Source organism: Phoenix dactylifera, chromosome 8, assembly GCF_051530095.1.
Source record: "Phoenix dactylifera cultivar Ajwa chromosome 8, Ajwa_hap1_PhDact_Kaust_v1.1, whole genome shotgun sequence".
NCBI classification, from domain to species: Eukaryota; Viridiplantae; Streptophyta; class Magnoliopsida; order Arecales; family Arecaceae; genus Phoenix; species Phoenix dactylifera.
Genome location: NC_143197.1, coordinates 3,357,361 through 3,371,449, shown reverse-complemented (window position 1 = coordinate 3,371,449; position 14,089 = coordinate 3,357,361). Strand labels below are relative to the sequence as shown.

Sequence of the window (14,089 nt, the reverse complement as noted above, 5' to 3'; positions counted from 1 at the left end):
TGTCATATCGCTCGAGCAGCTAGATAATGGAGTATGCGGTGTCTAAAAGGTCTATAACCACGTATATAAGAAGAGCACAAGCAGAAGTTCTGCTTTATGTTTTCAGCAGTGCTTTTGGTCGCTTCCCAGGCCTCACACCCTTAGGGTGCCGCTGCTAGGCTAATGCAGTCGGTCATCTTCACTCAAGAATTATTTATTGAATTTGGTGGCATTCTCCCTCCACTGCTGTCTACTGATAGCCTTTAAACACGCCTTAGCTTCATCGTATCCCTCACCATTTCTCATTTCAAGTGTTTCGCATTAAATTTTGTAAGCTCTCGCTTATTCAAAATAATGATGGTCCTATTTAGTCATGGTTAACTGGCTGATGGCTTCGTTTATTTCCATTTTTTTTTTAAAAAAAAATATACACCATGTCAGTTCCAGCATGTCCAGTTCCATTCGTTCCGCAGTACCGTCCATGCGGGAAAAACTGCGCATCCAACAAATATCACCACAAGGAAAATCTGCCATCAACTTAGTGAACTTGGTGCAACACAATATTTCCACTTCTTTTTTTCAGAAGTAGGCCTTTGCTTGTCGAGACCATCTCACCTGATGGCTCAGGTAAAATATTTTGAGGCATTTACCTGGATTGAGAATTATGCATATATCACGTGAATCTGTGGGTGTGTCAGAAATTATGTAAAAATAAAAGAATAATGAATCCTACTGTGGCATTTTATGCAAAGTCTCAGAGCACAGTTGTTTCAATCATAAAACCTGTATCTGCAGTAATTCTTTGGGAGACAATGAAAATGAACTTAGCCACAAAAACCTGTGTAGCTTACCCATCAGAACAAGTTTCAGCACGCATTCCCATGAACGATGGCTGATCTGGAACAACATACAAGGTTAACAGTTCTGCCATGAGAAGCACATACACCCAAGTTCCCCTGAGGTGGATTACACTAGGGAAAAGCAAAATGGTTGCATTATTGCCAACAGAAAGCAGGGACCACTGCCAAAGAAGAGGATTTCCCTGCAAGAACAACTTCCAAGTCACTCTTGGCAAATCTCCTCCCACTTCATGAAATTTCTGCCCATAGAGGAGCCAGCCCCACCCAGGCACAAGGTCTGCTCTCCCAAATGAGGATTATTAGGCACTAAAGTCTGGTTCCTTCATGGGTTTCATGTAATTGGGAATTGTTGTTTACTTGCCATAGAAAGCACCTGAAAGAGGACATTTTTTACACCTCAATACAACAACTCTTCAAAAACAGGATCAACGCTGCATCCCCACTTCCCGTGGTACAACTCCAAGAGCTTCTCAGCTGGTGTAACTCCTATCACATGACAAACTGGATCAGAAGTGCTTCATAGGAAGAGTGTAAAGTATACAAAATGATAAAATGCTTTCACGAAATCTATTAGCAGAACCAGTGCGCATTCAGATATGGGGATGTAAAAACCTGCACCTAACCCTTCATGACAAATTGGCAATAAACTATCCAAGTCCACCTAACCTTTCATGACAAAATGGCAATAAACCATCCAAGTCCCTAAGGAAACCAAGCATTATAATTATTCCACCTTTATTTCCGTTCCCATTACTTTTTGTGTTGACCAGGAAACCAGTTTCTTCATGGGTTATCATCGCATATCATTCCCAATTTAAGGCAAGCAGTTAAACGAACCTCAAACATAGAAGGTAACTAAAGAGTAAAGATTATTCACTTATTTAAATTTCAAAATTAAACAAATTTAACTTGTTAATCCCTTTGATCACATGTAATTTGGATTAAACAGATAATTTAGACATTATAACAATATATTAACTGGTGAAAGGGATTACCTGTTCTAACCACCTCAGTCACCTCATTCAAAAATCCAGCTTCTTTATAACATCTTCTTTCCAATCCATCCTGCAACGATGTTTGAGAAAAAATCTTATAATATGCAATCCATCCACAAATTTAGAGCCATAGCTTGTCTAGTTAAATAACCTTTGCCAGCTTTAAAACATCTTCAGCAACATGTCTTAACAGTCCATCTCGGAATGGAGTCTTTAAACCAGTAATTGTTACCTATTAAAAACTCAAAATTATGATTGATGGTCAAAAATGGCAGGCTTTCAAATATATAGGATAATTATCTACACTAGAATAACAAAATTACATTAACAAAATCCTCAACTTCATGATGCCATGTTAAATAAAAATATGAGAATCATTATCCTTGCATTTTTTGGAAACAAAATTTATAAATTAAGAGTCTAGTTGAAATACATAAAATAGCAAGAAATAAATAAGCTGTCAAACACATGCACTGAATAATGATGATGCAAAAGTAGGAGCTTGAATTCCCTTTAATACCTTTTCCCTTAACATCTGTCTTTCTTCTTCCGTCCAATCAGCAATCATGTCTAAAACATTTTGTAGTGAAACCTCATCATACAATAACCCCACCTGCAAAAGAAACAAATTTGCTATAATTAGATATTACAAAGAAAAAGATCAACATCATTACAAGCAAGGATTGGCGAACCGGAAACGGTAGGCATACCGGTTGGCTACCGGACCGGTTCGATACCTGTTCGAACCAAACTGAACCAGTATCACTGGTTCGGCCTGGTTCATGCATCCAAAAGCCCAAAAAAAAATTGGAATCGGTGCGAACCGATCAGTTTGCACCGGTTCCTAGCCCGTACCAGCCGGTACGGGCCGGTTCAAGTTTAATCCAAACAGGTCCTAAGTGAAACATTTATGATCAAGCATGCTTCGGGCATCACTAAGGCCCTGTTTGGAATTATTGTTGCCAGTAGAGCTTTTAAAGCTTTCAGAGAGTAGAGCTTTCAGAGAGTAGAGCTTTTGGAAGTAAAATTTTTATAAAAAGTTATTTGTTGTTTGGTAACTATATTTCTGAAGTATCGTGAAGCTTTAATATATATTTGGTAACCAAAATAAGAAAATATTTTTGGTATGATAAAATGACAATAAAGAATATTGTATAGTATTGCATTATGGAGGCTAATACAATATAATATTACATATTATTATATATTAAAATATTATTATTTTGTATAATATTATTATAATGTAGTATAATATAATATTGAATACTCTATCATAATAATATAACATAATATGATATAATATAATATTGTATTGTTAATAATACAATTTACCACAATATAATATAATGTAACATAATATTATATAATAATATTATAATATAATATAACAATATCATATAATATAATAGATTAGAAGCTAGTCTAATAATAGATTATAATAAAATAGACTATATTATATTATAGTATAATAACATTATATTATTGTTAAATATTATTATAATAGATTGTACTATTATAATATAATATAATTATATGTTTATATTATAATAATATTATATTATTATAATATAATCATATAATAGAATATAATATAATGTAATACAATCTAATATATTATCTTGTTATATTATTAATAGTATATTATAATATTATTATAATAAAAATATATTATATTATAATTATGTATTACTACAATAATATAATATATTATATTATTATAATAATATAATATAATATTTTATTAATTTATTATTATATTGTATTGTATTTATAGTATAATAATATATTATGATATGATATTATATAATATAAGATGTAATCATGAGATTTATTGATGGGCATTTTGGTCATTAAAAAAATTTCATTAAAACCAAAACAGCTTCCGACATTGACCAGAAAGTACTTTTGGAGAGAAGCTCCAAAAACGAGCTTTTTCCAAATAGACGTTTTCGGCTTTCTGACAGCTAAAACAACTTTTAAATTTTTTACCAAATACTACCATACTATCTAAAAGTGCTTTTAGAGGGCTAGAAATTAATTTCTAGCCGACCAAAAGCTTTGCCAAACGGGGCCTAAGTCTCTCTAACAGCCAAATGCATCACAATATATTTTGAATCTAATCTTAAAACCACTGTAAAAAGGCACAATACCCAGAATGCTGGCAAAGCACATAATCTCCTCCATGGACCACCATCTGCACCCCTCATTTCTAGGTACCTTTTCAACCTAACCTGCAAACATGATGCAAAATAAGTATGTTCTTGATCTTAAATATTGCGATAGCAAATTTTATTACTCTCATAAGATTGTCTAATGAAGGAAACCTCTGGGAAAATTGTTGTTAGATGATTCTCCCAGTCATTCAGTGTTGGTAGCTCCCCAGGAATGGAAGGAAGTTTTCCTACCATAAAATCCTGCAGACAGCCAATGTTAAATATTGCATTTCAAATAAATAGGTCAAGAAAAGAAATGATCTCACAAAGATTTTATCCTGCAACTCAAAATGTGAAGAAATATTTATAAAAAAAACAAAATAAAAATGATACAGGAGGTTAAAATAGAAACATACCCGGAAGGACATTCCAGTACAATCAATATACTTCTTATTTCGATAGACAAAATACATTGGAACATCTAGAGCATATTCCACATACTGTTCAAATCTGTAAGGAAAAATAAAAAATTATACCAAGCTGGTTAATAATAAGCTTCTTACCAATAAAAAAGACAACATAATCGAGAAACAATAAAATTTAACTCCTTATTATAGGAGTTATATTAGCTGCTTTACTTTGTAGTTGAAGGGACGGTACAGAACAGAATAGCATCTAAACAACCAAGAACTTGCTAAGAATGAACTCAAGCTGGTAGCACCAAGGGGAAAAACTTTAATATGTAAGAATATAAAGAGCAGCTCCCAAGCCACAAGACCTAATCACAGTTGCAATAAGGCTCATAGCACAGTAGTTAGTAGTGATATAGGAAACTGAGTATATGTGGAACTGAGTTTGCAGGTTGTGGGATGAGCAACCCAGTTTTCTAATCAGAAGCAGCAGCCAGTCTTTAATATGGACTGGGCAATCAACGACCAATAAATGGAAAACAGAGGAGCAGTTCCTGTTCCCCTTTATAGTAGAGGGTGCTAGACTGCATACAAGACCACCATATAGCATTGGAAAGAAAGTGGGAAAAAAGTTGTCAGTGGGGTAAAAAATTTTAGGACAATGTTTCCAAATATTTTACGTAATTAAATAGATGTAATAAGGAAAGATATTGAAAGACTAGCTGTTAAAAAAGGCTGAACCCTTGAAAGGTACACGCAACAAGAGAATACATTAGGCACCAAATTTAAGGGGTAAGGGTTGTTGATTGTTATCACACAATAATGGCTCAACTACTTTTAAGATGTTACCATGAAGCATGTAGTATGAACGACCTAGTGCAAGAGGAAGAAGTATCTACAGAATTTGTCTATTAACTAAAACTAGATTTTCCATAGGGCAGACTTTTGCCAATGCTTAGATATAAGAATTTGGGCAGCATCCTCCATCTCTCTGATAATATATTCTCTCAAGCAAAGATAAAATAACAAGGCTTCACCAAGAAGATGGCATTCACAATATCGCAATCACAATAAGCATTGGATCCTATGGAAAGGAAAGCAATTAAAAAGATTGTTGTCAAATATTTGATGGCTACAAAATTCAGTTTATAGGATAAAACATTTTCTAGCCATTTTAAAATATTTGACCTAGATCCTCAACTGCAACCATGAACTGCATTCAAAGTAATAGAGTCAACAAATTAAACATAAGACTAGTTCAGCTTCACTAATAGGTGTTTCATCCTTCCTCTTGTGAACAAGATTGACATGATAAATACTACCACATGGAACAGATTTGACAATTAAATATAATTTTCTATATCTACTTGCAAGTTTTGGAGGCCAGTTAAATAAAACATCTGAGTGTTTTCTCTACATATTCTATTTACTCATTAAGCATAAAATACTTTCTTATAAGACATATCCAGTAAAACTATAACATTAAGTAAAAATGTTGGAAAATGTTCCATGGTTTGCAAAAAGCCCGAATCAAGAGAGAAAGCAGGGGAGAGGGAGGAGGGGAGGGGGTTGGTTTCTTACCCAGAAGAGTCATCAAAAACAAAAGGAAGCATTCCAGCACGATTGTTATCCGTGTCAGTCCAAACATGGCTGCAACAATTGGTGAGAATTTTAGAAGATCTGCATAGCCAACTAGTAATGTATATCAAGTGGAAAATTCATAAAAAATTGACAAAGACCTTCTCATGCTAAGATAACCATTTGGCTTTCCTTCAGTGAAAGGTGAATTCGCAAACACTGCTGTTGCAATCTGTTTCAAGAACTAGTGAGAGACTAAACATCAAAGAAACAAAGGAAGTTCTAAATGGCAGAAGATACACCATAAATACTCACAGGCTGCAATGCAAGAGCAGCACGAAATTTCCTGATCATATCTAACTCAGAACTGAAGTCAAGATTTACCTATAGAATAGAAAACATTTTATGTGTTACTTTCTTAATAAATGATCTTCCAGCAATATTCTGCCTCTACAATTGCAATAATTTTTTGATGTCAAGCATAATTATCAAGAAGATATGATTTTGCTGTGAGAGAACATGTGATGTGTGTTTATAAGCCAAAGATAAGGTTTCACCTGAACTGTACAAGTCCGGAACATCATATCGTGCCCAAGAGACCCTACTTTTGGCATGTACTTTCTCATAATGTCATACCTTCCCTGCAGAAAACAGTCTCTTAATAAAGATATCTAATTAAGAAGTTCCAGATAAAAAGAAAAGATCATGCCCTCAGAGACATAGTGTTCCATGTGATACCTTGGAGGCAGATTAACATAGACTGGTTAATTCAAATTAGTCAGAAAATTTCAGATCTAGAAATTGTGTATAAAAAACCAAGTAAGGAGAAATAATAGTTCCCAAGGTTATGAATACATGGACAAACATAGAATGTACTGCAGCAGGCTATTTAACCAAGAAATATAGGTAAAGAAAAATAACTAGATCATCTGACATTATAGAATCTAATTTATAACTTGATTACATTCTTTTCATGCTTTAAAACTTCTTTAGAGTCAAAATTTTATTTAAAAGTAAGATAGCAAGAGCAAGATTCGATAAGTGCCCCTTTTCCTTTTGGTTTGGCGGTGGTGTTTTTTTTTTATCTTTTTTTTTTCGGGGAAGCGGGGGAGGGGAAGGGAACACCCTAAACCTTTATATCAGGGACATATTACTGCTCAAGGCAATCAATGAGGAATTGCCTTGAAATCAAGAAGTCGCTTTAATAATAGGAAAAATAATATGCCATATGGGTGCATTTATATGGGGCTTTCTCTAATAAAATTTATAATTTGAAGGTACAGTGCCTAATGTTAGACATTCATAATTAAATATCACTCAGAAACATAAAATATAATAGTAATAAGAACAAGTATTGTTGATAGGCCAAACTTGTTTGCAAGGTTGACTTGTTTATAAAGCGCTTCCTGTCTTTTCAAAAATCTCCCCCGTAGCCTACCTAAATGGTCGAGCTTGGCTCCTTCCCTCTTCTGTTGGTCATCTATATTATCAATTATTGCTTGATAAGGCATATAGACTACTTGCCATAGATTCTGAAGCAATAAGAAAATAAACCAAATAGCAGTAGAACATACACGGAAAGCACATCCAAGCCCATATATTTATGTCTCTAGATGTTTATGTGATAGAACATACTATGACTCTGATGCATGCATTATTTATGCAGATCATATGTAAACTTAAAAAGAAATCCATACCTTTGGCATTATAGGAATGTCCTTTAGCTCCCACTTTGGCTGAAAACCAATTCCTAAAAATCCAATCCCCAATTCCTCTGCCACAGCTTTCACCTATCAAATAGTAGTGCAGAAGTATAATGAAAGTGGAAACTCCATAAAATTCTCAGAAACTGAATTTTAAGACCTTTGTCCCAAAATTATGTATTCATGCTTTGTCACCAAAAGGAATGTCACAAATTAATGAGACACAAGAATATAAAGAATTAAAGTTGGGCACATCATCAAGCTAAAATGAATATATAAACAAATTTACTGAATATGAAATACAAAGGTAAATCGAAAAAAAAAACACTACATAAAACAATGCACAATTTAAAAGTTTTCTGCACTATGTTTTTAAGTTCATCATGAACTACAAAGATAGATTGGACATCTAAGCTATGAAGATGTCATATAGGACATGAGGTAATTTCTAGTATTCATTAAAAGCTTTATACTTTAAAAGATACAAACAGACAAACAAATAAATTAAAAAGAAAAATGTACATGGAGAATCTAATACTAATCAAAACCGACCTGATAAAGATGAGAATTAACCTCAGCACAAGTTTGATGCAATGTCTCAAGAGGTGCACCACTGAGCTCAAATTGGCCACCAGGCTCCAATGAAATGCTCTGCTTCCCCTGTTCAGTCAGAAACCAACTTCTTCCTTTCAAAAATTTGAAAAACAAATTGAAGATCAAGCACCTTAATGGAGAGATGTGCTAAAGAGAAAAGCTTAGTCATTGCAGGTTAACCTTTGGGAAAATCTTGAAAATCTTAAAGGTAAGTGGCAGTTGTAATGGAACAAATGTTAAGATATAAAGATAAGGCATGAATGGACCAAAAAAAAAAAAAAAAGACAAGCCAGATGAGCATCGCTAAACTGAGACTCTAGTGAACAATAGAGTTATGAACAAACACATTCAGAAGCAACGTACACTAAGTTTGTCTCACAGGAATAAGAATGAAATGGGAATCATAATAGAATCAGAATGGCATGGGAATGGAAAATAAGGAATCAGGAATGGAGCGAGATGGAAGATATTATTTCATTATAATGCTTAATTTAGCTTTTTTTCGAGAAATAGTTAAATTTAGCTAGTTATATTCTAGAATGAAATTAATTTTAGAAGTAGTGGACTTTATGCCACAATTATAGCTAGCTAATCTGCACTGGCCCCTCTTACCATGATTGGATTTACTCAGTTGATCAAGATCCCAAACCTATCAAATCAGCAGGTTACCTGGAAAATCTTAAAGAATCTTTCTTGTCTTTTTGGATCCAATCTCTTGATTAAGGGTCCCTCCTTCCCAGATAGGTTGTGCCCACTCTTCCGGCATATAAGAACTCCTCCAACATGGAGCTTTCCTTGCCTCTCATTCCACATTGCGGCCACATCTGATTCACCTTCTAATGGCTTCCAACCACCCAATCCAAAACCTCTTGGAGGCCATCCACAATTCTTCCACCCATAAACTGATATTTGTAATTATATTGATTCTTATTTTGACCAAAGATGTCGACTCCAGTTAGTACATATTCATGCACCTATCCAACCTCTTCTTTTGTCCGGAGAGCGGGCATATTACCCTAGTTGCAGGATTTGGTTCTTTGTTTTCCACCTGTTGGGAAGTCCAACGTTTGGCGTGAACTGAGGAGCATAATGAGAACTAGCAGTTCGCCCCGTCAATCCTCCAGGACCCAAATAACTCCATTTTCGCCCATGAACGATTTGTGTCAATGGATTAGTTCGATCCAAAACGTCGAGAAAAAGTATTGTATCGAACCTCCCCACATGGTAGCGATCCAACTTTGAAGTTTCTGAGTGCATCCTTCTCCTTGACTGTTACTGTCAGGCAACCTTTGGTAAGGTCTGTGCAATGAGGGACAGAATGGTGTTCCTAGGCATGAAGGCATGGTAGGCAGTTTCCAAATAGTGGAAAGAATGCTTTGCTCAAAGAGAAGAACTTTTTGGGATTTGTAATTGGGTGTTCTAAGAATGCATACTAGAAGAGAGGATATCGTGAGGCCCATGCAAGCATGCATTTAGACCTGCATCGGTTATGCAATTGAGAGATCTTAAGTACTTATACATGGCCAAGGAAGTAAGGAGCCGAAATAATAACTTCTCGTAAGCTTTTTTGGGTGAAGTTGGGGCTGTTACAGGTGCAGATATTTGAAAAGAACTCTTTGATGCGCAATCGAGATCATTAAAGGATTGTATGATTAGTGGTGGATCCAGGGGCTGGGGGCCAAGCCCTCCCAATATTCGTTAAAAAAAAAATTGATGTCCAACAATCACAAAAATGAAGCATTTGAGCTTCTCTTGATTCTCCCAAATAGGTGATCATACTGGTTGATCCTCAATTATATCCCATACACAACAATAAACAATCGATGACTTCCACAACTATTGCTTTTATAATAGCTAGGCGTGGGCATAGGATTCCTTCACAGTTATAGGAACATACAAAGAAACCAACCCCTTTTTATGTCCATCATTATCTTCTTCTACCTTATGTTTGAGAAAAAGCACATTATCAAGGGCAACCCAATGCACGAGGCTCCTGCCGCTGTGGGGTCTGGGGAGAGTCAGATGCCACAGCCTTAATATCGCATGCGCAGAGGTTGTTTCCGTGTTTCAAACTAGTGATATACAAATCACAGTGGAGCAACTTTACCATTGACCAAGGCCCGCTCTCAACAGATCATTTTTCTAATTTAGGGAAAATAAGATTCTACATCTTATGGGTACTAGCTAGTGTAGCTGGTAAAGTCACTAAGCTGTAGTAACCAACAACTTGGGTTCGAATCTTGTCTACACCCAAGTGGCCGGATGGAGGCTAACCCCTCCATCAAAAAAAGATTTTGTATTCTAGTTACTGAAGGGGGTAAACTAGGGAAGAATGGTTATTGTTTGAGTATGCAAAAGAGTGTGCTAGTAATGCCCATGAGTTATGTACCATCCTTTTTTCCCAAATCCAATTCTCTTTCCCAGATTCAATTCTCTTTGTTCTCTAGAAATATTGTATCCTTTCAACTCTCATGCTATAATTTTTATAGATAAAAAAAACAAATAGATGAATCCTTTTTGGGTATTATGCTGGAACAAACCATGTTTACAATGCTTATATGTGATTCTCTTTGTGCTTTATGTATTCCTTTAATTACGAAAGTAATCTAGTGATAGGTGCTGTAGGACAAACAAAAGTTAGATAACATGGTTTCTAATTTTCTAATTTTGAAAATATGGAAATATATTTCCTGTACATGTATGTATAGCTATTCTATTTGTTAATGTTTGGAACAGATTAATGTGGAACATATATCATCAATCTGTAATGATTTACTAGGATTATCTTGGCCCCCGAAGGAAAGTTTCCTATTTCCTCCTCTGTGTATGAAGATCTCATAAGTAATTGGTTGACTAGATGGGATTGGAGATCTCAATCATCCAAGCAAATCCACTGCTTATGAGAGGCGTTAGCTCTCTACAATGGTGGTATAAAATCCCCAACTCTTTAATTCCATATAAATCTGGGACTAACAAGTACAACCGAGAAGTCAGCCATTTCCAAATTATACAACAATTGCAGTTAATGAATTCATACCACAGATATTATTAAGCTTTAAACCATGAATTCTGCTTTCCAATAATATCATTCATTCCCGTTGGTATGGGACTGGAACCATAATTACTTTATTTAAGAAAATGATGATTCCAAAGGAAAGATTATTCTATTAATTGGTTGCTTAACCAAATATTTGTAATGGGGTCGAATCTAGAATTTTGACCATGCCAGCCCTCGCTCCTAGAACTAACATAGTGCTAGAGAATTGAAGACAAGCTGACTGGTGGAATGATCATTATAACTAAGAACATTGGAAAAACCCTTACTGAGAGAGGCTTAATCTACTTGGACTTGTAAGAAAACAGAAGGGATAGATGTAAAAGAGACCTAAATACCGTTACAAGATTAACCATATAAAGCCTGAGATGGCGGAAATCTAGCAATTAATGAAGGGGAAGTTGGCAAACAATCAGACCGAGGACAATGTTCACATGAGCTGAAAATATGTTCACATGAGGTATTGAAAAAAGCCAAAAATGTGTCACCATAAAAGAGGACAACGTATTCACCTGTTTGAGACCAATAACATAATCCCCTTCCATTACTTTATCCCAATCAAATCTCTCGGAAATGCCATTTAGCAAATCTGCAATTTGTTCATAATTTATTGGGCGTAAAGTTGCAACTTCAAAACCAAATTTTTCATGTTCGGTACCAATTCTGTCAAAACAAAATTATGTGAGAAAATGCAAATAAGATGTGGCCGTTTACTCATAATATAACTGCAGAGAAAAACTGTAACACATATAAGTCAAAACCATTATACTTGACCAATAAAATGATTATTTCAAAATGAAAATTCTAAGAGGTGCCTATCATGTGCATACAGAAGCTTCTTAGAACCACTTTTGATAGTGTGGCAACTTCACATTCAACTAGACCCCATGTATTGCACTAATTTCCAGAATTTACCCCAATCTCCCAGCACTACATGGCAGGAGAACCTTTGGTGTTCATGAAATAGGATCCCCCTATCGTTACTCATATCTAAATCAACAGGAAAGAAAGCATTGAACTATACACTAGCATTTTTGAGAGAATACCAGAAATGTAGGAAAATCATCATAGACTACACCTGCATGATAAACAAAACCACATAATCAATGTTTCATGGAAAAAAAACACGAACCGGATAAAAATAATTCACCCTCTCTCTCTCTCTCTCTCTCTCTCTCTCTCTCTCTCTCACACACACACACACACACACACATAATGGTTTCTTGGATTCGGTGAGAGCCAGGGGGTGGCCCAACACAAGACAAGGCCTGATATAAGAGTCACAGGAATCTCCATGAAATGCAGAAACTAAAGCAATAACAGGATATACTAAATCAAAGGCCCAGTAAACGAACTACGTAAGGAGACACCAAATAATGACAACTAAAGTTACATATGCACAAAACTAGATGAGCAACATGTGCGAGACCATCTTATAATTAAATTAACAAACTGAAGTGCCAAAGATGGTGCATCAAGAGGCATACCTCCATTTCTCCTTTGGCTTGCAACCAGAAGCAAGGTACCGAACAAGATCCTCTTTTGTCAAAGGCTCAGTCGTAACCACTGCATCCTCGGTAGGAGGACTCGCAGCAACAACCATCCGCTGCCCTCTTCTGGACCCAACGACGTCGAAACGCAGCCCTTGTGACCTTCTCTCCACATTCCTCGCCATATTACGAAAACCCATAACATTCCTTCTCACTCTGAGCTGCCTGTCCTTCGAAATAACATCACACTCCACACCACCAGTATAATTTAACATCTCAGAACGATGAACCCGGTTAAGAGGCAACCGTGAAGCGATCGCCATTATTCTCCACCCTCCAATGTCCCCGACCTAGAATCAGACAGAAACGAGAGTAGCAATTCCTGAGGAAAAATTGAAAAACAAAACAACAACAAAAAGAAGGCACGCCGCTGTCAAAATAAAAGCATAAATTAGACGCCAAGAGACCAAATCAAGCAACAACAAATCAAGCAACAAGATTGCAGAGAAAAGGCCCCATCTTTCTTAGAACTCTATCGATTCGTTCCATTACACGCAATTTCTCAAACAGAATGCAAATGAAGCGAGGGAGACGAAAAGATCCAACAGAACTACCTCCCTGTGGACGCTAGGGTTTTGGAATTCAAGGGTTTCTTCGTCGGCGGCTTTCTCTCGCTCTCTATCTTTGAGGATTGGACGGAAGATGGATAGACGAGCGCCGCCCCGCACGCACCTCCCGCTCGACGGCCGAAGACGAACCAGAAAGGCCAGAAACCAGACGGAAAGTGGGAGGCTATAAATATAAATAATAGTTGTGGGTGGGCCCCGCACCGCCTCCCTGCAGACACGTCAGCAGCATGCTCATTTTGCGGTACCCTCGCTACGATTCGCCCCCAGGGCAGAACAAAATCATCCGCGCGATGGGCTCCAACAGAGGACACGTGGGGCTCATAAGGCGTGGGACCCACTTGAGATGAAACAAATTTGGACACACCGGCGGCTGGTGCCGCAGGATATCTAACGGGGAAAGAGTTCAATAATTCATGATTTGTTTGCACCAAAAAAAAATAAAAAAAATTCTTGATTGGTGGACCGTACGGTGGGTTTACATGGCTCCCACTTTGGATCGAAAAGCGGGCCGGGGCCGGGGCCGGGGCCGCGAGGGGGGATGGGGCGCACGTGATGGGCGTGATCATGAGGAAGCGATCAAGGAAATGGAAGGTCATGATGGCTGCAAGACGACACGTAATGGTTCCCGCGACGTAGGCGCTTA

General features: G+C 36.6%; 1 protein-coding gene across 6 annotated transcripts; it reads right to left on the bottom strand.

The window, feature by feature from the left end:
• Window positions 1–719: 719 nt before the first annotated feature.
• Window positions 720–13,969, bottom strand: LOC103709427 (glutamate--cysteine ligase, chloroplastic-like). Of its 6 annotated transcripts, none has more exons than XM_008794769.5 (16): window positions 13,432–13,969; window positions 12,815–13,247; window positions 11,840–11,990; window positions 8,231–8,338; window positions 7,673–7,765; window positions 6,533–6,616; window positions 6,291–6,359; window positions 6,137–6,207; window positions 5,979–6,047; window positions 4,404–4,497; window positions 4,159–4,248; window positions 3,985–4,065; window positions 2,355–2,447; window positions 1,986–2,066; window positions 1,835–1,904; window positions 720–1,325 (listed from the first exon to the last, which is right to left on the bottom strand). In XM_008794769.5, exons 2-16 carry the CDS (start codon window positions 13,138–13,140, stop codon window positions 1,237–1,239), a joined length of 1,569 nt encoding a protein of 522 aa, XP_008792991.1. In that variant the 5' UTR covers window positions 13,141–13,247; window positions 13,432–13,969; the 3' UTR covers window positions 720–1,236. The 6 variants fall into 6 exon arrangements, with proteins under 6 accessions (XP_008792991.1, XP_088558529.1, XP_008792999.1 ...); XM_088702403.2 differs by having other exon boundaries at window positions 8,252–8,338; XM_008794777.5 differs by having other exon boundaries at window positions 12,815–13,167.
• Window positions 13,970–14,089: the final 120 nt, after the last annotated feature.